The sequence below is a fragment of the Gopherus flavomarginatus genome, chromosome 5 (genome assembly GCF_025201925.1).
Source record: "Gopherus flavomarginatus isolate rGopFla2 chromosome 5, rGopFla2.mat.asm, whole genome shotgun sequence".
In the NCBI taxonomy this organism is placed as follows: Eukaryota; Metazoa; Chordata; order Testudines; family Testudinidae; genus Gopherus; species Gopherus flavomarginatus.
This window is the reverse complement of record NC_066621.1, coordinates 91,608,263-91,630,942: the sequence shown is the minus strand read 5'-3', so window position 1 is coordinate 91,630,942 and position 22,680 is coordinate 91,608,263. Positions and strand designations below refer to the sequence as shown.

At 47.4% G+C, this 22,680-nt stretch overlaps 1 protein-coding gene across 3 annotated transcripts in view; it reads right to left on the bottom strand.

The window, feature by feature from the left end:
* PLEKHD1 (pleckstrin homology and coiled-coil domain containing D1) overlaps positions 1-22,680 on the bottom strand; it is a 58,375-nt gene that overhangs the window by 6,299 nt on the left and 29,396 nt on the right. Inside the window, exons 6-13 of one of the 3 annotated variants that reach the window (XM_050953551.1) lie at positions 18,983-19,035; positions 16,222-16,316; positions 15,434-15,527; positions 13,124-13,302; positions 12,144-12,276; positions 10,712-10,856; positions 7,245-7,394; positions 5,966-6,659 (exon numbers count right to left, since the gene is read on the bottom strand). In XM_050953551.1, coding sequence (XP_050809508.1) covers positions 6,499-6,659; positions 7,245-7,394; positions 10,712-10,856; positions 12,144-12,276; positions 13,124-13,302; positions 15,434-15,527; positions 16,222-16,316; positions 18,983-19,035 — 1,010 coding nt within the window. In that variant the 3' untranslated portion in view covers positions 5,966-6,498. Of the gene's footprint in view, positions 1-5,965; positions 6,660-7,244; positions 7,395-10,711; positions 10,857-12,143; positions 12,277-13,123; positions 13,303-15,433; positions 15,528-16,221; positions 16,317-18,982; positions 19,036-22,680 lie in introns of those variants that run through there. The other 2 variants (XM_050953553.1, XM_050953552.1) reach the window with 2 other exon arrangements.

Sequence of the window (22,680 nt, the reverse complement as noted above, 5' to 3'; positions counted from 1 at the left end):
GTTCCACAGACTGACTGCTTTATATGAAAAACAAAAGGAAGTATTTTGTTTTAAATGTGCTTCCTATTAATTTCATTTGGTGACCCCTCAGTTCTTGTGTTATGAGGAGTAAATAACACTTCCTTATTTACATTTTCCACACCACCCATGATTCTATAGACCTCTATCATATCCCCCATTAGTCATCTCTTTTTCAAGCTGAAAAGTCCCAGTCTTATTAATCTCTCCTCATATGAAAGCTGTTTCATATCCCTAATAATTTTTGTTGCCCTTTTCTAATATCAGTATCTCTTTTTTGAGATGGGGTGACCAGAGATGCATGCAGTATTCAAGATGTGGGCATACCATGGATTTATATAGAGGCAGTATGATATTTTCAGTCTTCTTATCTATCCCTTTCCTAATGATTCCCACCATTGTTCACTTTTTTGACTGCCACTGCATATTGAGTGGATGTTTTCAGAGAACTATCCGCAACGATTCCAAGATCTTTCTTGAGTTGTAACAGCTAATTTAGACTCCATCATTTTATATGCATAGTTGGGATGATGTTTTCCAATGTGCAATACTTTGCATTTATCAACATTGATTTTAATCTGCCATTTTGTTGCCCAGTCACCCAGTTTCGTGAGATCCCTTTGTAACTCTTTGCAGTTTGCTTTGGAGTTAACTATCTTGAGGAATTTTGTATCATCTGCAAATTTTGCCACCTGACTGTTTACCCAGTTTATGAATCGGTTGAACAGTACTGGTCCCTGAACAGACCCCTGAACATATCACTATTTACCTCTCTCCATTCTGAAAACTGACCATTTATTCCTCTCTTTTAACCAGTTAGCGATCCAGTTTCATACCCTTTTCTGAAGCAGCTGAGGTTGGACACTGGCTGGGATGTTAATTCTTATGTTCTTATTTCACAGCTGAGAAACCCAGTTCTCTCAGAACAGCCTAACCAAGAAACAGGACTTAAGCTCACCTGCAGACAGCAAGATCTTTCTTTTGCCTATTAATAGGCATGTGTCGTGTGTGTGTGAAGAGGGGCTATCCTTTAACAGACACACTGACCCACAATCAGGGATACTTTGGCTATCAGGGAATTAGTTTTGTTCCTGCTTTCAGTTGTCAGTTGTAGTGCATTGTTTTGGCTATCAGGGAATTTGTTTTGTTCCTGCTTTTAGTTGTCGGTCCATAGCATTGTGTTCTGTCTCCATGTACAAGAAATAGTGTGCGGTGGGGAGAGGAAGGGTAAGATGAGAGTGGTGGCTTTTTCTGAAATGAAATGCTTTCCCTTCCCATTGAAACTATGTTTTGTCTCCTCAAATAATCCTGCTCCTAAGTCTTGTTGCACGAGGGCTCAGCTTTTGGATGGCTGCATCTTCGTTCTCGGTAATTTTCCCAACCTTCTCACTGTCCCATGCTGCATCTGAAAGATCAGCTGTGATAACAAGTAGAGTGCAGTGAGACTAAGGGTACTTCTACACTACAGGATTATTCCAATTTTACATAAACCAGTTTTGTAAAACAGATTGTATAAAGTCGAGTGCACGCGGCCACACAAAGCACAATAATTCGGTGGTGTGCGTCCATGTACCAAGGTTAGCATCGATTTCTGGAGCGTTGCACTGTGGGTAGCTTTCCCATAGTTCCTGCAGCCTCCCCCGCCCATTGGAATTCTGGGTTGAGATCCCAATGCATGATGGTGCAAAAACAGTGTTGCGGGTGATTCTGGGTAAATGTTGTCACTCATTCCTTCCTCCATGAAAGCAATGGCAGACAATCATTTCGTGCCCTTTTTCCCTGGATTGCCCTGGCAGATGCCATAGCATGGCAACCAGGGAGCGCGTTTTGCCTTTTGTCACTGTCACCGTATGTGTACTGGATGCCGCTGACAGAGGCGGTACTGCAGTGCTACACAGCAGCATTCATTTGCCTTTGCAAGATAGCAGAGACAGTTATCAGTCGTTCTGTACTGTCTGCCATGCCATTGTAAATTGGCAATGAGATGACAGTTATCAGCCATTCTGTACCGTCTGCTGCTGTCATGGGTGCTCCTGGCTGGCCTTTGCTGAGGTCGGCCAGGGGCGCAAAGACAAAAATGGGAATGACTCCCAGGGTCATTCCCTCCTTTATGTTGTATCTAAAAATAGAGTCAGTCCTGCCTAGAACATCATGGGGCAAGTGTACTAGAGAACCAGTGTACCAGAAAGCACAGTCGCTGTGTGTCAGATCCTGCAGAAATGATGAGCTGTATGCCATTCTAGGGGGTGCCCCTGTAACAACCCCACCCGTTGCTTTCCTCCTCCCTCAACCCTCCTGGGCTACCATTGCAGGGTCCCCCCATTTGTGTGATGAAGTAATAAAGAATGCAGGAATAAGAAACACTGAGTTTTTAGGAGATAAAATGAGGGGGAGGTAGCTTCCAGCTGCTCTGATAGTCCAGGCAGGACATTAAACGGTGGGGAGGGGGAGGAAAAGAGCCCAGCATCCCACTGCTATGATAGTCCAGGCAGTAATCTTTTCTTTAGACATGAAATGGGGGGGCTGATGGAACTCAGCCCCCAGTTGCTATGATGAGGACAGTTACCAGCTGTTCTGTACCATCTGCCGGGAATAACTAGGAGTCATTCCTATTTTTACCCAGGCACCGCTGGCCGACCTCACCTGAGGCCAGCCAGGAGCACTCATGGGATGATGATGAAGATGGATAGCAGTCATATTGTACTGTCTGCCATCGGGAAGGGGATGCTGGTGTTCAGCACTGCAGCACCCTGTCTATCAGCACCATGCAGTAGACATAGGATGACATATAAAAAAGTCAAGAAAATTTTTTTTCCCTTTTCTTTCACGGCGGGGGTGGGGAGTGGTAAATTGACGAGATAACCCTGAACCACCCTGGACAATGGGAGCTCAGTCATTGGGAGCTCAGTTAAGAATGCAAATCCTTTTCGGAGACTGCGGGGACTGCAGGATAGCTGGAGTCCTCAGTCTCTCCTCCCTTCGTCCATTGGATTCTTTGGCTTTCTGTTACGCTTGTCACACAGCACTGTGCTGTGGACTCTGTATCACAGCCTGGAGATTTTTTTCAAATGCTTTGGCATTTCGTCTTCTGTAACGGAGCTCTGATAAAACAGATTTGTCTCCCCATACAGCGATCAGATCCAGTATCTTCTGTACGGTCCATGCTGGAGCTTTTTGGATTTGGGACTGCATCGCCACCCATGCTGATCAGAGCTCCACACTGGGCAAACAGGAAATGCAATTCAAAAGTTCACGGGGCTTTTCCTGTCTACCTGGCCAGTGCATCTGCGTTCAGATTGCTTTCCAGAGCGGTCACAGTGGTGCACTGTGGGATACTGCCTGGAGGCCAATACCGTCGATTTGCGGCCACACTAACCCTAATCTGACATGGCAACACCGATCTCAGCGCTACTCCTCTCGTCGGGGAGGAGTACAGAAACTGGTTTTAAGAGCCCTTTATATCAATATAAAGGGCCTCGTTGTGTGGACGAGTGCAGGGTTAAATCTGTTTAACGCTGCTAAAATTGGTTTAAATGCGTAGTGTAGACCAGGCCTTAGCTACTCAGTGGGACTTAGCAAAAAGAGAGCCTTAGCATGCGGGTGAAGGGCTGTCCAGTGCACTATTGTCTGTTACTAATACTGACTTTGGCCTGCAGGTGGCTGTAGGCCTTTAGGAATGACCACTATACAAGCTCCCTCAGGGTAGCATTTTCAGGACAACCTAAAGAACAACCACCACCTTATCAACCACCTGGAAAATCCTTGGCAAAACATATCAGCTGAACTCATTGATTTTCAAGGCAAATATTAGCAGCTCACTTGTATTCAGGCTTTGTTGAATTGAGTCTACAACAACTTTTCTGAGTGTAGCCCACTTCTTGAGAGAGGGTTATTAGCAGCTGATTTGTCTTCAGGCTCTGTTGAACTGAGTCTATAACAACCTTTCTGAATGTAGCCCATTTCTTGAGAGAGGGACTGTCTCATGCTGTGCTCTCCCCGCATCCCCACTGGCAAGAATCACCTTCCCTCCCCATGGCAACTACAGCAATCGCTCACATAGAAAAGTAATCAATCGCTCACATAGAAAAGTAAGGACAATGTTTACAGGGTGCCCACCATCTTGTCTGACACCAGAGATTGACACAGCAACCTCCAGAGCTAGAAGCACAAATGTCTACAGCTTGAGGGAAAGAGCCAGTAGCTGAGGCCTCTATTCTCTGTGCAGGGGGCACACAGCAGGAGACACCTAACACACACTGACAGTGGGTTATTACATACAGTTCCCTTTTCCTCTACACTCCCTCTTATGTAGGAGTGGCTAACACTGTTGCAGATTGTATGGCTCCTCCTCCTTGTTTTCATTTACTTCTCTAAGCCCCGGGGCTCTTGTGCACAATGTGGACCTTGGGCAACCATAAAAGCAGCTGGAAGCAGAGGAGCCAGCCCCAGAGGAGCTGCCCTGCAGGCCAACAGATGTCCAGGGAACCACAATTTGTGAACCACCATTTGAAAAAATGCTCTGAGTGAAACTGATTTGTCATCAGAAAACTTACTTTGCCAGCCACGGAATTCCTTTTCAAGCCTTTCCACATAATAGGTTTAAGCATGTTACACAGAGGCCGATGTACCCTAGAAATGGGCTAGCAAGCTGTACTGTTCAAACCGTCAGATACACTCAAGGACACAAAGGAGCAGACTCAAAATATACTTCAAGGGCACCCTTAAAGAAGGAAGGGGTTTCAGAGGCAGCCATGCGTGGGAGAAGCTCTTGTTAGCATGGCCATGGAAACCAAAAGATGGGACTTTATGTGGAGGGCTTAGGGCCTCCCTGAATGCCTATGGTCTGTGTAGATCTGAGGGAGCTGCATATTCTAGGGTGCCTGCTTTTGCACAGGGACAGGGGAGCAAACTCCCCCGACCCTACCCATGCAATGGAATAATCTAGGGAAAACTCCTTAAGGCAGACCTCACAGAATTCTCCCACCCGAAGACCCTGCCAGGTTTTTTTCTGTGGGATTGGCTAATCTGGCTGATGGTGATTAATGGTGTTATTGGACTAGGTGGATCATTTCCCTTAGCTGCTGACCCACTGGTGGATGTTACTGCTTTACATTGAAAATCCATGTAAAGCTGTAGGGTTGGAATAATTGTTTCCATTTCACCACTGGTGAGCATGGCACTTTGCAGACAAAGAAAAGACAAAGGTCCTGCAAGGACATATAATCTATGGGCCCAGTCCTGCCCTGACTTCAGTGGGAGCCCTCCAGGCTCAAAACTATGCACTAGCAGATTGCATTGCAGGATCAGAGCCTAAGCTAAGCCAAGAAAAATGGCAGCTGGGGAACAACAGAAAATCTTGTGGTGTGAAAGTTGGCGCCTATGCAAGTAATCCCCAGAATTTAGGAATCTGGTGCCTCTGGATGGCCCCCTTAGCCTTGCATTATTACCTGCTTAAAGGGTTCTACATCAAGAGGTGGTTCTGGGCTTGATGTCATTGCACGCGCTTAGGAGATTGATATAGCTGCAATGTCTAGGAAACATGATAAGGAACATCCCCCTTCCCAGCACAGATACCGAGGGATGTATTGGACCAGCTGAGAAAGAAGGCAAGACAGAGCAATTGGGCTGTGCCCAGGACTGGTGCTAGGGGTTTGAGCACCCTAGGCGCACAGCAATTTTGCCGCCCCGCGCACTGGTCCCGCAGCTCCGGTGGAGCTGCCGCAGTGGTGCCTGCGGAGGGTCTTGTGCTCCGTGGCTCCGGTGGAGCTGCCGCAGTGGTGCCTGCGGAGGGTGCAGTGCTCCGCGGCTCCGGTGCAGCTGCCGCAGTGGTGCCTGCGGGAGGTCCACCAGAGCCGCGCGAGCAGCCGACTGTCCACAGGCACAACTGCGGCAGCTCCACCTGAACCGCGGACCAGCGGACCCTCCACAGGCACCACTGCGGCAGCTCCACCGGAGCCGCCAGCCGCCCCCTCCAGCAAAACGGTGCCCACCAATTATTCTGGGGCCCTAGGCGATTGCCTAGGCTGCCTAAATGGTAACACCAGCCCTGGCTGTGCCTCATCTGCTAGTTTCACTAGCTGGACATTATGCTAAGAAAGGGGTTTATCAGCAGCACCTACATTTGGCTGCGGGACTAAACTGTGAAGAAATGACCTGACACTCCCTGAGCTAATGTGTGTGATTCATTTGAACACTGATTGTGGGATTTTGGCAGAACATGACCTAATGAAAATGGCTGAAGTAAAGGGAGGTGATTTGGGGGGAATGTCAGAGCTTCCCTGTAGTCTAGGGAAAAAGAGATTGGCACTGCTCAGGAATGCACACTAAAAGCCACAACCCTGGAGGGTATTGCATGCATCCATCCTGCCCCTTTCCCCACAAAGGAGCAAATCCTCCCCCTGACCCCAGTGGTTTAACTTCTGATGAGGTGAACAATGAGCTGAGATCAGAAGCCCCCTCCTGATGGGAGGAGACGAGGATTCACTTTTCATCCCCTGAGGCAGAATTTTTTTGAGACATCATGATTTGATAGAGGGTTTCTCGGAAGTGCTGGTCCCGACTCAGCCTCTTGGCTGCCTCCTTCAACTCCTCAATGTTATCGGCTTCTGTCTGGGAGAAGATGAACGACTGGGACTGTTTCACTGAAACAACAGCAGCAGTAAAACAGGTGAGCTCTCCCAGGCCGAAGACCACCCCACAGCTGCCCAAGACCCAGATTCAATGGAGAGCCAATGCAGAGCAGTGACATCTTTATGACCCTGAGCCCTGGCAGGGGAGGAGATAGTAACCTATGATGTCATTTGAGAGCACAGGGAATAAGTCCATCTTGCTCTCCTCAGAAAGGGGCAAGAATGAAGGCAAGGCAGTGCCTGTTCTCCCCCCACCCACTCCCCTTTGCTGCTGTCAGGTTGCATAAGGGCCCCCAAAAGGGGGTTTCCTATGGATCAACCACTCAAAGCAACTCAGCCGCAGGGGCGTGCTTCCCCAGCATGCAAACAGAGAGCTGATGGCACTGAAAGGGCTCACCCATATGTTTCTAGGTATGTGAAAAGCCAGGGTATTCAGGTGGAGAATTGGTGCCTGAAGATTCTCTGCCTGCAGCCCCGTGAGTGGGTGATGCCACAAGGGGGCAAGAAACACAAAGCACTTGTGGAACAGATTCCTCACCTCCTCCACCAAACCTCCCCCACATCCCCACTCCCCAGAGAAGAGCTGCCAACACCTACAATCGTTCCATGAAGCGCTGGACCTCCTGCGGTGAAGCCGGCAGCTCTTTATCCGGCGGGTGGCAGCCTTGTGGAGGTACACGGAGTTCTTCATGATCATGGGCATCTTGGCTTCCAGCTCGGCATTCCGGATGCACTCCTCAAAGAACTCTGGGGAGCAGAGATTCCAGGAAGCCATGTGGGTGAGGCACTTCAAACATTAACATTGGCGCCAGAGCGAGCCTGTCCCAATTGGGCATACTAGATACCAGATACACAGTCCTGCTCAGAACAATCCTGCACTGCCCACGGAGATGGAGCAGGTACTCATACCTTGCATTTCTATAGCATGATTCAGAGGAGGATCTGGTCCTGGAGCACTTTCACAGACACTCATTCACAAAGCCCCACAACATCACTAGGATGGTGCTTAAAGTGGTTTGAAAGTAAGCAGGGCATCGATCATAACCTAGGAGCAGCAGCTTTGGTAAGACATTGCTTAGAGTATGTCTGGCAGTGACCCTGTGCAGTTAAAGCAAACTTTTTCCAGGTCTGCACCCACTGGAAATCCCCCCTACTTACACTCTAAGTTGTGTCAGGGGTAGCAACTTTAAGACACTATTGATCTGGGCTGGATTCAGACTGGCGAAATGAAGGCACAAGAGCCCATTATCAGTCCCACAGAAGCCATCCACTCCCCCCTCAGTTATTTCTACAGCTGCAGCAAGAATATCGCAGCGTCACGGTCACTAGCTAGGATCCAGCTAGCTCTTTCCTTGGTATTTAGCAGGAGAAGGTGTCTCTTCATGGGTCTCCAGAAATACAACTCTGAAGCACTACTGGTTGCGCTTTAGTTCAGAGAGCCTGAAATCAGCAAAGTAATTGAGCCAGATGGAAGCTGTGGCCACTGGTAAGCACAGCCATATTTCATGACTCAGTGGAAGCAGAGAATGGGACTGTGCCCCTGACCACTGCACTCCTTGTTTCTCAAATGCTTCACCTTTCCCAAGGTAGAAAAGGGGAAGTCCTGCAAATGTTTCCATACATCTCCAAAGAAAGAGAATTTGCCCGTGTTTTATTCTCTCTCCAAGTGAGCTTTAGAAATGGAGGTACTAACAACACGGGCACATGCTGGGCAAACATTGCCAAGCAGCTCTGCTGATGGGTTTCTTTCCTGACCTGCAGCACCTCCTGCTATTGCAGCCTCAGTCCCCCTCCCACCTACAGCTCTGCCAATGCACCTGGGTTCTGACCTGCTACATACCCTTCTATTCCAGCCCTAGGCCTAGCTCCCTTCAAGATATGCCAGTGCACCTCCTCTGCCCTTGCCAGCTACATCTTGGGCCATTCCAGCCTGGCTCTCCTCCCCCATCTGCACAAACACGCCTTAAGTCTCCTCTGCAACTCCCCTGCTAGTCACAGACCCTCAGACATCTTTGCTAACACATCATCCTGACCTAAAAGAGCAGGGGAGAGGTGTGGTTTGCAGGCCAGGTCTGAGGTGTGTGATATTGGCCCCTGACCTTTATAAGCACTTAATTCACCCACACACTTTTATTCTTTTAAGAGGAGACACAGTAAAATCTAGGGCAGAAAATTAAAGCTGGGCGAGTTCTAGTTCCTGTGTGAAAAGTTATCTGCTTTTTCTGTGCCAGAGCTAAAGTTTCTGTTCAGATAACTCAACACAAGGTAGAATTCTGTGCCAACAATGTAGATTTTGGACCTGATCTTCCATTCTCTAAGGCCTGCTCAACACTACAAAGTTAGGTTGACGCAAGACAGCTTATGCTGACCTAGTTGTTCATGAGTCTACACTCAAATTGGCCTCCCACTGCTGTAAGCACTGACACAGTAACGCCACCTACTTGAGTTAAGTAGAGCCACGGTCAATGTACTTAAGTTGACGCAGTGCAATTGGAAACACTGTGTTACTTATGTTGACCTTAACTGTCCTAGTAGCTGTCCCACAATGCTCCACACTGACTGCTCTGGTCATCTTTGTGAATTCCACTGGCCGGAGTCACAGAAACTAGAAGCCTTCTCCCCCGCCACACACTTTTAAAGCCCTGTGAATTTTTGAAATTCCTTTTCCAGCTTGGTGAGCACCCCTAGCAGTTCTCCATTGTTGTGTGCGACTGCCCAGTTGACCATGCTGCCTACACACTCCAGACATGCTCCTGCCTGGAGTGGACAGGAGATATTGGCTCTCCTGGGCCTGTGAGGAGATGCTGTGCAGGTACAGCTCCCAACCAGCCATAGAAGCATGGCCATATATGAGCAGATTGCTCAGGGGATGCAGGAGGACCAGTACTATAGGGACCAGCAGCAGTGATGTGTGACAGCCAAGGAGCAGCAGCAGGCATGTCGGGAAGCCAACAAATAATCGGGTGCCAAGCAACAGATCTGCTGCTTTTACAGAGAACTATATGCCATCCTCAGCAGAGATCCTCCCCACTAGCAGCATTGTGAATATGTCTGAGGAGCCCAAGTCACAGGTTCCTGCCATGAAAAGAGAGGAAGGAGGAGGAGAAGTATGGGGGACAGGTGGATCCAGCTGCACAGTGAACCAGGACCTGATTTTGACTCCACCGCAGTCTGCTGGAGCAATGTAGTGGAGAACCAGGCCCTTTGCTTTGCCACTACTTTGGAATCTACTGATTCACGTAAAATGGACTGAATGCTAATCACTTGTATTTCTACTGCGCATCTCACCCTCAGGATCCCAAAGGTCTTTACACACTCTGTACACAGGCTCGCATCACCCACCCTGCACTGAAATGAAGCCCGGCCATTCTTTAACAGCTCCCAGCAACATTATTCAACATTTTATGACAGGAAGTGAAGAATACTGCTAATCTAATTGGAGCTGCAAGGGATAATTACCCAAAGCTGAATCATCCAGAGCCCTAGAGTCAACCCTCTTATCTCTTGTTGAAAGCATCTTTGGAACTTCGGTGACATATGGTCAGGAACTTGGCTTTATGTCTCATCTCAAAGACTGCACCTCCATCAGAATAACACCCTGTAATGCTAGGCTGAGGCACTGATTCAATACTGAGTCACAGTACAAGGTTAACCTACTGAATCACCCAGCACCAATTTGAATGCTCCTTAGGCTGCTGCCATCCAAATACAGAAGGATCAGAGTAAGGATTATATGGTGGTGGAATCACAAGACTGAGATGCAGAGCTCCATTCAGTTCTGTTCCCTGCTCTGCCACAGCTTTTCTGTATAACCTAGGACAAGTCACTTAACCTCTCTATGCCTCAGTTTTTTCATCCATAAAACAAGGGAGAATAACACTCACCTTCGCAGCAGTGAGAGACTGAACTCACTAATGTTTGCAAAGTGCTTTTGGAATCTGCAGAGGGAAGCTGCAAAGTGTTTTGAGAACTCACTAAACACCACTTTGTTTGGCTTGTGGAGATGGACCCTTCTGAGGAGCGTATTCACCAGCAGAGAGGGGGATGGAGGATAGATGACTTACTTTTCAAATTGCTGACATCTGTTTTCATTTTCTCCTCCTTCTCTTTGTTGCGATCCAGAGAATTTAAGCCTTGCTCCAAGCTATGTAGGGCTTCCTCAGCCTCCCTCAGTCTCTTCTCTAGATCCATACGCACCTTCATCTCAGCCTGAGGAGGACGGAAGGAAATCAGTCACTCTGGAAAACCATTCAACACAACAGTGATACTGCTGCTGACTCAGGAGTTGCAAGGAACCCAAAGCTGAGGGTGACATTGAATACGAAGGGATAAATACATGGAGAGCCAGTGTAGATAGAAACCATGCAAGCTGTTCATCAGTTCCTCAAACTGAATCCCTCCTTGAGGCTCAGCAGTGTTTGGGTAACTGTCTATTACTCCAGCTTTCTGATTTCACAGCTGCCCCCACCATTCTAAGTTCTGTTTGGAATCAGAGGTGTTCAAATACCATAAGAAAGGCTGTTTGTGCAGGTATTGCTAGCTGAAAAAAAAAAACAGGAAATATATGGAATCTCATGGAGAGGAAAAAACTGTCCTTGTGACATTTCTAGCTAAATATTACTGACTCAAGATGAGGGTGAAAAACATTGAGACTTTTGAGTGTTTATCCAAACTGAATCGCCAGCCCTTCTGCACTCACCCATCTTGATGAAAATGGATTTCCACCTATCTTCTTTGCCCTTTGGCTAAAACCAGATACTCTCTCAGTGGACAGTATCCTCCTTTTTCAAGACAAAGAGTCTGGTGGGCTAATAGACCAGTGATTCCCAAACTGTGATGTTTGGTCCATTTATTGCAATGAGATTGACATGGTACAGCCAAGATCACTCATATGATTCCCTTGATGCAGACTGCAGCCCAGTCATGTCAGCAGTCTGGAACATATAAGCCCCACTCTCCAGAGACTGTACCGATCCTGTTCAACTCTGATGTTGATCTACAAATATCTACAAGATATGGGTTCTGGCTAGTTGAGAGACTGTCTCTCTATGCAGCACTATAACAGCTGAGATCATCAGGAGAGCCCAGGAGTCCCTGGATATGAGCATCTGGTTGCAGAGGCAGGACGGTTTCTCAGAGGATAGCTCCGCTTAGTGGAATTCACCTGCTTGTCCCATCAGAGCTAAACCTGTTGACCTACAGGATATGGTATAAGTCTCTACTCTAGCCACTCATGCTTTTTGCCTCTGGAGTGGAAGGGCTGATCATGGGTAACCATTCTTCAGAGATTGAGTTCATTTAGGTTGACATTGTCAATAAGCATCTCTCCGACCAAGTGCAGGCCCCAAACCTCACTCCACGCCCATCGTAGACCTGAAAAGAAAAGCTACAACACCTTGAGATTCCTGAAGAAGTCTGCAGTGGAGAGGGAAGAAGAAGGAGATAATCTGTTGGCCCCAAAGCAGGGGCAGATCCAGTAAGCAATGTATGCAGTACCTTGAGGTCTTGCTCCGTCTGCTGTTTCTCTGCAGTCAGTTCTGAGAGCGAGTTCTGCAGCACCTGTGACTGAGACGAGTAAAACTCCCGCTCCTCCTCCAAGGCTCGGGACCGCTCCTCATTCTCCTTCATCCTGCCACATAGCGCAACAAAGGAGCATTAGACAAGACCTCTCCCAGGTCATTGCAAATCCCAGAAAAGAAGAGAAAGAAAACCTTGGTTGAAAGCTGCTCTGATGGGTCAGACAGAGCAGGGCTGGTCTTGCAAACCCGTTGGCCTCAGTTTTAGTTGTACATATTCACTGGGGCAATTCCCTTAGCACTTTATTTCCATTTTTGAAACCGGTAAATGTAGTGACCCAGATTGACAGATCTGGAGGGTGAAGTTCCCTATAAACAGAACAGGTCCACCAGTGGCACATGCTTCTGGCCTATTGTTGGGCTAATGTGCCCCAATCCTGATCTGAAAGGAGCAGCTCTAGAGTCAAAGAGGAGTTCATTCTCCATGGCCCATTCAACCCTTGGCCTCTCTGCTCAGACTGTCAAGTGTCTGCAATATGAACACTTGACCACAGGGAATTAGAAAGGCCAACCAGCTCATTTCACGCTGGCAACCAAGCAGCAAAGGCACAGATGGCTACCTACCAGGATGAATTTGAACCTGCCTGGCAATCTGAATTGCCTGACTAGCACTTTCGCCCTCCTCAGCTGGCATCCACGAGGGAAAATGACAAAAGGTTTAAAAACTTTGCAGAAGGCTGTTGGCCACCAGGAAATAGCCAATGTTAATGAAAATAGAGAAAATGCTTTAAAATGATCACAGTTCTAAGTCTGGAATCATATTTCAGTGTGTCCTATTACCAATACCTTCCCTCTACAGGAGTAATAGTAGCTCCTTTCCCAACACCACATTCCCTCTGCAAGGAGTAACACTACGTCCTTCCTCTTCTGGGACTCTGTAAACTACTTTCCCCACCTCACCTTCTCTCCGCCAAGACTTTCTCCTCCAGCAGCTGGTGCATCTTCTCCTCAATCTGGCGCAGGTTGCTATGCAGACCCCCGGTGGAGTTTGGCTGCTTGCTAGCATTGGCCAGGGGCTGAAGCTGGCTTTCATTCTCCTCCAGCATCTCCAGGGTTCTCTGTTTTTCCTGGGAGAGCTCCTTGAGACAGAGAAGGAACAGAGCATGTCATTACTAGCTAGGCCACCAACATTCTGGCATTGATGTTCCTGTGGGTAGGCACCAGGGGTGAAAGTAACTTACAGGACTTACTGGTACTGCCAGAGTCCTAAGCAGGGCGTGGCCTCATCCGGAAGAGGCGGGGCCTCAAGATTTAAAGGCTATGGGGCACCGACTGCGGCTGGGAGCCCCAGGGCCTTTAAATCAACCAGGGGCTCCCAGCTGCAGAGGTGGCTGGGAGCCCCTTGGGGTTCAGGGGCAAATTAAAGGGCCCGGGGCTCCAGCTGCTGTGGGGAACCCTGATCTTTGCCAGGCTGGGGCCAGGATTTAAAGGGCCGGGACCTCCTGCTGCTACGGGGAGCCCCAAATCCTTTAAATCCCGGCCCCAGCCCAGCTGCTGGAGCCGCGGGCAGGATTTAAAGGGCTCTGGGCTGGCCACAGCCAGGGGAGCTCTGAGCCCTTTAAATCCCAGCCCCAGCCCGGCCACTGGAGCCGCGGGCGGGATTCAAAGGGCACTGGGCTGCCTGCAGCGCCGGGGAGCTCTGAGCCCTTTAAATCCTGGCCCCAGCCCGGCTGCCGGAGCCGCGGGTGGGATTCAAAGGGCTCTGGGATGCCTGCAGCCGCAGGACCTCTGAGCTCTTTAAATCCCGGCCCCAGCCTGGCCACCCGAGTCGCTGGTGGGATTTAAAGGGCTCTGGGCTGCCCGCAGCCACAGGCAGCCCAGAGCCCTTTAAATCCCCGCTGCGGAAGCCAGTGCGATCTGGCATGATGTACTGGCTCTTGCCGGTACTCTGTACCAGGCTCTACCGGCTTACTTTCACCTCTGGTAGGCACCTTCACAGATGACTCCTCTCCAATGGCTCCCTATTGCCTCTCCTTCCTTCTGCTGCCCTCTTTTCCCCACCCACTTAAACCTTGGATTCCCCATCTCCCCTGCAACCCTGGGAGCAATCACCTCCTTAATGGTATCTCTTTATGCAGGCAGATGGGCCATCACCTGGGGCTCCTCAGGAATCTGCCAGTGCTGGCTCCTGATTATTCAGTGAGTGTGCTCCAAGAAAGGGGAACTTTGCTTCCTCCACTCAACACTGATACTGTACAACTTCATTGCCCTTCCTCCTCTTCCCTTCAGGCCACTTTGCACCCTTGATTCCCAAGTGTGACAGAGGACTCTCCCCTTGCATGCTGATGAATCCCTGTGGTGCCATCTGCTACAGGGGGAGGGCATATGACATTGTTTACCTCTGTACTGCTCAGGACAGAATCATCCCTTCCTTAATATGGTCATGCCCGTACTTTGGCTTACCAGTACCTGCAATAATGGCAGAGCAGACCAGGTCAGGTAACGTGAGTGACCTGAACCATGAACTCCTGGTTTTTGCCCAGTGCTCAAACTGAAACCCAATTCACCCAGCAAAAAAACTCAAGAGGACGAGCAAATGAGAGAGGATTTGTATTATGGGAAAGTCCCATAGAATCAAAAAGGGATTAAACCAACAGGGTTCCATGGTCATTTCTCTAAGAACCTGCAGAATGTAATACAGAATGAGATCCTTTCCACAGGATTTTTGGACCATCCTGCAGAGCTCAATGGAAAATCATAGGCCATATTCTGGGTGCTACTGCCTAGCTGAGAATTCCCAGTGTGTGGGGTGGGATCTCTCAGAGGGCATAAAGCTAGAGGAACCTCCCTGACATAGGGGTTATAATAGGGGAGGGAAGAGGTGTGATGGAGCTCCACTCTGTGCCACATTCTCAGCTGGTATACAATTCCTCAGGGACCACATGCAGCTTTGTAAATTAGAGCTGACACCTGGTTGCTCTAATTTAGACCAGGGAAGCTGCAGATTGAGAATCAGGGAGCTATAGCTGGGTCCCTGACAGCTCCAGCCCCGTCGTGAAGAGATCTCAACACAGGAGATGATCTTGACTTATGTCCCTGCTAAAGAGTTCTATAGGATGGATCAGTTGACCTGGGGAAGGATCTAATTCTCTGTCAAACTCTATAGGCTTTTAGAGTAATTTACAGGACACTATTAGTTTAATCCCTGTTTAGTTCCATAGCACTTTCCCCAAAAGGCTGTCACCAGGAGGAGAAAAATCTGACACTGACCTCCAGTGTTTTCTGTAAGGACTCTGTCAGGCTTCGCAATTCCTTCTTCTCCTCCTCCACTCCTCTGAGGGACTGGGCTGTCAGTTCCAGCTCCCTAAAAGGTACAATGGTTATGCACTTTGTGGGGGATAGTAGTCCCAAACACTGCACTCACACTACCATAGGCTGTAGAGTTGGCCATTCCCATAGGACACTCTAGTACGGATTTGGAAGGGGCGCTATCAGGAAGCAGAAATGCCAGGCACAAGCTAACTTAAGGTGGAGCAGGGGGACATGACCATAGCTCCCCTCCTTTACTAAAAACAGAGGAAGCATTCCTCCTCATCTCCCTGGCTTGGGTAGGCAATGCTCCCCCAGCTCCCATCCCTCCTTGGCTGGCGTGGCAAGAGCCTCTTTCAATCATCTTTAACCACAGCATATGGGCATATGTGCATTATAAATTCTAGGTACTTGGGGTCCAAATCCATCCACAGTGTCACTCCACTGACTTCAGTGCAGTTGTGGCATGGTGACGTCCAGTGCCGATAACGTACATATGCTCCCACGTGCCATGACCGGCCATAGGCTCTTATACCTGAGAGCATAGGAAATGCCCTAGTCTGGAATATGCGCTCGTGTGTGCTTTTCACCATAGTACTTAGAATTTATGGGAGTGATCACCCTTGCATCCTAGTTACTACACTGCTCTAAAAAGGCTGTTGGAGAGAAGCAATCTCAGTTTCACTTTGCATTCAGGACCCCATCTGTGGAAGTGCCAGCTGGTTTCCTACCTGTCTGGGATTCATTACCGTTTAATCTGCTGTTGCTCCAGTCGCAGCTCTTGCACCACCTCTTCAAACTGCTGCTTCTCTGCCTCTAGTACCTGGTTAAGACGCTCCAGCTCCTGAGAGGTAACATGGGGAGATAAGTGCACTTGGCTGCAGTGTTCAGAGGGTTAAATGGTTACCCCGCAGTAACTTAATTCATTTTATGTTATAGTCACACTTTTCTAACTGGACCTTCTCCACCACCCCACATGGGCACTAGTGTTGCCTCCGAATCCAAAACAGTAAAGACATGAAATGCATAATTATGAAATCACAGAACCATGGGACTGTATGGCTGGAAGGGACCTCAAGAGGTTATCTACTCCATCCCCCTTCCTGAGGCTGGACCCTGTAAACCTAGATGATCTCTGATAGGTGTTTGCCTAACCTGTTGCTAAAAACCTCCAATAACAGGGATTCCACAACATCCCTTGGTGGCCTACTCCAGACTTAACTCTCCTTGTAATTAGGTAGTATTCCCTAATATCTAACTTAAATCTCCCTTACTCCACATTAAGCCAATTACTTTTTGTCCTACGTTTAGTGAACATGAAGAACAACTGATCACCATCCTCTCTAAATAACAGCCCTTAACATATTTTAAGATTGTTATCGGGTCCCTTCTCAGTCATCTCTTCTCAAGACTAAACATGTCCAGTGTTCTTAACTTTTTCTCTTAGGTCAGATTTTCGAAACTTTTTATCATTGTTGTTGCTGTCCTCGGGGCTCGTTCTAATTTGCTCACATCTTTTTTAAAGTGTTGAGCTCCAAACTGTACACAATACACCACCCGAAGCCTCATCAGTGCTGAGTAGATTGGGATGATTACTCCCTGTGTTTTACATATGACACTCCTGTTACTACACTACAGAGTGACATTAGCCTTTTTCATAGCTGCAACACATTGCTGGTTCATATTCTATTTGTGATCCACTATAACTCCTAGATCCTTTTCAGCAGTTCTACCACTTAGCCAGCTATTCCTTATTTTGTAGTTGTGCATTTGATTTTTTCACTCTAAGTGTAATACTTTGCATTTATTTTTATTGAATTTCATCTTGTTGAATCCAGACCAATTCTTTGATTTGTCAAGGTTGTTTTGAATTCTAATCCTGTCCTCTAAAGTGCTTGCAACTCCTCCTGGCCTGGTATCATCTGCAAATTTTACAAGAATACTCTCCACTCCATTATCCAAGTCATTAATGAAAATATTGACTAGTACTGTACTTTGGACCAACTCCTGCAGAACCTCACTTGACATATCCTCCCAGTTTGACAGCAAATCATTGATAACTACTTTCTGAATACAGTTTTTCAACCAGTTGCACACCCTCTTTATAGTAATTTTATCTAAACCACATTTCCTTGGTTTGCTTCTGAGTATTGGCACTGAGTAGTGTTTGAAATGTGTGCTAACTGCTATCCATAACCAGCTAACGTTTTTAATCATCACTGCCTTTGTCTACACTTGGTGCTAAGTGTTTAAAAAGGCTGATAAGTAACACCACCCATCTTTCCAGTCTCAACAAGTTTATGCTCCCCAGTCAGAATGGCTATTTTTTTACACCAGTGTTGTGGACACTGCACAGGAGAAGGATCTGGCTCACACAGAATAGCAAAGGACTTTTGTCTCAGGAGTCTTGGTTTAAAATGTACTAGAGTTAGCCACTAGGTGAAGCTCTTACAGTGGCTCTATTAGTGTCAGAACCATTGATTTAAACTGACAAGATAAATTAATAATAAAGTCTGTACACCCATATGGCAGATCCAACAGTTCAAACAAAGTGCACTCCCAAACCATTCCCGTGAAGCCCTGCAGGCCTGGAAAATGTCAGACCAATTACACTCCCTGTAGATTATATTTTCCTTCCTTCTTTAGGAATAAAGGACCTCAAAACTGCCCTTGCTCCTGTCTGCTGTCTGTGAACATCAAAGTCCCCATGGCAGGTTATGTAAGAGCAGGGATCTAGCCCAGTGATCTCTTTCCAAAATTACTCCCTTTCCACTGCTGTACAGCAGGTCTACTAGCCAGCTGCTCCAAAGGAGCTAGAGCGGACAGTAGATTAGCCCTAAAAGAGGGAGAAGTGGACCAGCCGCTTCTGTAGACCCAGAAGGGAGTAGAAACTTTCTGAAACCCCACCCCTCAGGAAAACGTCATAAAGTAGGAGGGATCTTTGTGGTGAAGCCATGGGAGAAAGCAGGTGCTGAATCATTTCTAATCATTTGGGTACATTTCATATTAGCATTTGAATGATTGGGTATTTATTTGAACTGAACCCAAAGCCTCAAACCTCTTGAATTTCACCCATAACTAACTTGCTGTCTCTTCTCAAGACTAGAACGAGCCAGGGTACTACTGCAGGTCAATACTTAAGTATACCAGCAGTGTTAATGAGGGGCAAGGACTTGAAAGAGTCGTGACCTGCAGAAACCTCCTGTTCCAGGTTGTAATTCAAATAGCGTCCTTATTCCCTGTCACAACAACTTTCAACCTTTCCTACATGTGACTAGAAGCTAACATCAAGGAAGGCGAGCGGGTGCAGTGAGAAGAGATGAAACCGAAAGGTGTGCAGGATCCATCTACAGGGCACGGCTGTCACCCCTTTACTCATCCAAGGGGCACCCAGGAGCGTGGCTGCCTTTGGGCTTTGCATGATGCTAACCCCTCCAATCAACCGATTGCCCTACATTCTGCCTGGAATAGGAAGGGGTATGATTTGATTGGCTTTGAATGCGCACCCACCTCTTTTTGCTCCCTCTGCAGACACAGCTCCTCTGTCTCTTCCATCAGCTTATCTGCAAACACACACAAACACAGGCCAAATGCAGGAAGAAGCAATTGATAATGCAGTGGGATGTTTATGATCCTGGGGCACTGATCACACAGAGCTAGAAAATGCAGACTTCCCTCCTATATTGCATACATCGGTCTGGGAGTTTCCTAAGGCCAAGATGACTTTAATGGGATTTTCTGTTATCCTCCTCCTGCCAAATTTTTAACAAACAAACAACACTAATACTTTGCATTCCCTCTGATGTCTTCCTTCTAAGACTCTTAAAGCATCTCAGTGAAGGAACCCTCACAACCCTCATGTGAGGTAGGAAAAGATCATTCTCTCCATAACACAGTTGGGGAAACTGAAGCACAGATGGGTTCAGTGACTTGCTCAAAGTTTTACACAGTGGCAGAGCCAAGAACAAAATCCAGGTGTCCTGAATCCCTGTCCCTTACCCGAACTAGCAGGCCACATTCTGTCCTTAAGCTAGGACTAGACTCTGGGTCATGATCTCAGCCATCTGCTACTAGCCACCCTTGTCTAGCCCTCATTTCCTTTCACACTCACTATTGTGCTCACTCACTCCACCTGTTTATTCAACAAAACTTGCTCTTTCCAAGGTTGCCATTGTCTCTGTCATGCTTATCATCAGCTGCTCACTACTACCAGGGATGCCACCAGCCATCCAGTGAGATGACAATAGCATCTGTGTCTCATTTCCATCTCTGTGGCATGACATTGTGAAGAAACTGGTCGCACTGTTATGATGCCCCTTCTAAAACTGGGTTCCTTCAGGTGTCTTGAAAAGCTCGAAGCCGCAGAGGGATTCCTGTGAGAAATGAAGTATCTCAGCCTTGCCCCTTGCTAAGGTCTCCAGCTGGACATTAGCCACGCTGAAAAGAGCTCCTATTGGTTTATTAACAAGGTCACTACTCAGAGCTCCTGTGCACTCTGAGATGAACTCTTAGAGAGCATTAGTGGGACTCAGCAGAATGGAGTCAATTCCTAGTTCTGCTACTGGCCTAATGGGTGACCTTGGGCAAGTCACTTCATTGCTCTGTGCCTCAGTTTCCCCATCAGTCACATAGAGATGGTGATACTGACCTCCTGTGGAAAGCACTAGCTAAGAGCTAGGTGTTAGTATTGGGCACTATGGGGTCCAGGCCTACAACTAGAGCTCCTAGATGCTATGGTAATACAAATGAATAATAATATTACTCTATTCTTTCTGAGAACCTCTACTTCTCTCCTTCCTCCCTCCTGTTCCCTCTCTCCTGTCCAAACACCCAGACCCTTCCACTATCTCCCTGTGAGCGCTGGAAGATGCTGCCAAAACCACGGCTCCCCACCCAGGCTGTAGGCTGGAGAACCTAGACTGCCTGCCCCATGTGCTACACTGCTGGCAATGTGCCAGTTCTTCCCTTTCTTCCAACTCCTGCCTCTGTCTTGGGAGGACCAGGTCCTGCAGGGACTGACCTTCTGATGCAGTCCACCAATCCCTGTGGTTCCCAGCCTGAGGGCAGGACTGGGCACCAGTGGGGAGGGTTGGAGATGGATGGTCACTCCGGAGGGGGGCGGGGGGAGTACAGATACTCCCAATAGAAGGGAGACAGAGCAGTACGTATGCCTCCCAGAGTCTTGACCTGATCTCCCAGTGGCCAGAAACTCTCCTGTCCTCAAAGCCACTGAGCTCTGACCAGGATGCTAATAATAAGACAGAAATCTCAGCAGTTATATTGGAACAAAGCGAACCAAAGCAAAAGCTGTCAAATAACAGTGGCCAGGCATGACAGTACTGAATAGTCACCCTGAACAGCCTGCTATGGGTCAAAGATCCCTGTATATATATAGCTGCTAATTAGCGGGGAAGATGTCCTCCCCCCTCCCCACAACATATGACTGCAACCTGGGAAAGGACTAACAGTTCTTATGCTGTCCTGGGGGTTATTGTTTGGCCACTAATAGTGAAAACCTGCTAACCTATGACATTCAGGGGTGAGAGACAGGTCTTCCCACTAAGATCCTGTTATGTTCTTAGAGGGAGAATCTCTCTCATATCTATGACGTTCTGCTAGGGTTGCACTCCCACAAAGCTGCATAGTGTTCTGCAGCTTCCCTATGGAAATTGGCAATGGTATTATACCACCTAAAGTGGAATGGGGAGGGAATTGGGAGACCATGATGCAGGTGTCTGGAAACATCCTGGAGAAAGAGAGTTTGGCTGAGAGAAGCCTCCCATAGATAAGTCCCAGATCAGTCCATGGAGGGTTGGCGAGCAAAGCCAGGGATTAGATCAGGGGAACAGGAATCCGGTGCTCTGGGCTCTGTTCCCAGCTCTAACAGACTCACTGTGTGTCTATGGGCAAAGTCATCAGAGTTGTTTGAAAAATGGGGGGAAAAATGTGTTAACTAAAAGTAGTTAATAACTCCCTGTCAACACTGCTTCTGGTGCAGAGGGGCCAAAGAGAATTTTTTGCACCAATTTGTTTCATCAACATTTTAACTGAAAATATTATCAAACTAGGATGTAAATGAAAATGGTCAATAATAATTTCGATAACTTTTTAAAATAAAAATGACAATAAAGGTGTGGATAAAAATATCACCCCAAAATGTATGAACAAGATTTGAAATACACACCAGCTTTTCATGGAAAAAATCTTGAAGCCCACAGGCCAATTTTAGACAAAGTTTTCTTCCAAAACATTTTGACCAGCTCTACAAGTTATCCTCTCTGGGTTTCTGTTTATCCCTTTGAAAAATGGGGATAGTATTACTCACTTGTGGGTTGGGAGGCTTAATTCATTCGTTATAAATAAATAAAACGTTTATAAATGGCTTTGAGATCTTCAGATTGAAAGTGCTTGAGAGCTCTAAATTATTGTTACTACTATTAAATCCCAGGCAATGTACCGAGATCATCCTTGAGCACAGTGAATGCAATAACGTAAAACAGAAATATTTCTTCATCTTCAGATTTCCATAGAAAAATCAGAAAAATGTAGGGCGGAAAGTGATCTTGAGAGGTCATCAGGTCCAGTCCCCTGTACCGAAGCAGGACCAAGTAAACCTAGACCATCCCTGACAGATGTTTGTCCAACCTGTTCTTAGAAACCACCAGTGACGGGGATTCCACAACCTCCATTGGAAGCCTATTCCAGAGCTTAACAACCCGTATAGTTAACAAGTTGTTCTTAATATGTAAATATATTAAAGGATTATTAGCAGGAGTTGGATGACAAAGTGTAGCTCACAGCATTCATATTAATTATTATTTTACCAGGTGCCTTAGCTAAGGTGTAAGTAGTCTGAATTACCCAGAGAAGCCACTAATTATCTGAAATGTACACATGCAGGAGCTGAGCCATTTGCCTGCCCACAAACCCATAATCTACCAGGCTAGAATTGCCATCATACATTGTCACCACTAACACGGAGGTGAATTTAGATGGAGATTGAGCAATGTGAGAATAAAACCTCTGATGGAAAAAAACAAGCACCCCAAAACTGTAGTCACCATAAGAAATGCCAACCCTGAGAAATTAAAACTGGCACACGAGTATCTGTGTATGCTTGACATACAGCTGCTTGGTGCCAGCTCCCAGAGTCAGGATGCTCAAACCTTTCAAGAATAAGGGCCACTTGTCCATTTATCAGGAGCCAA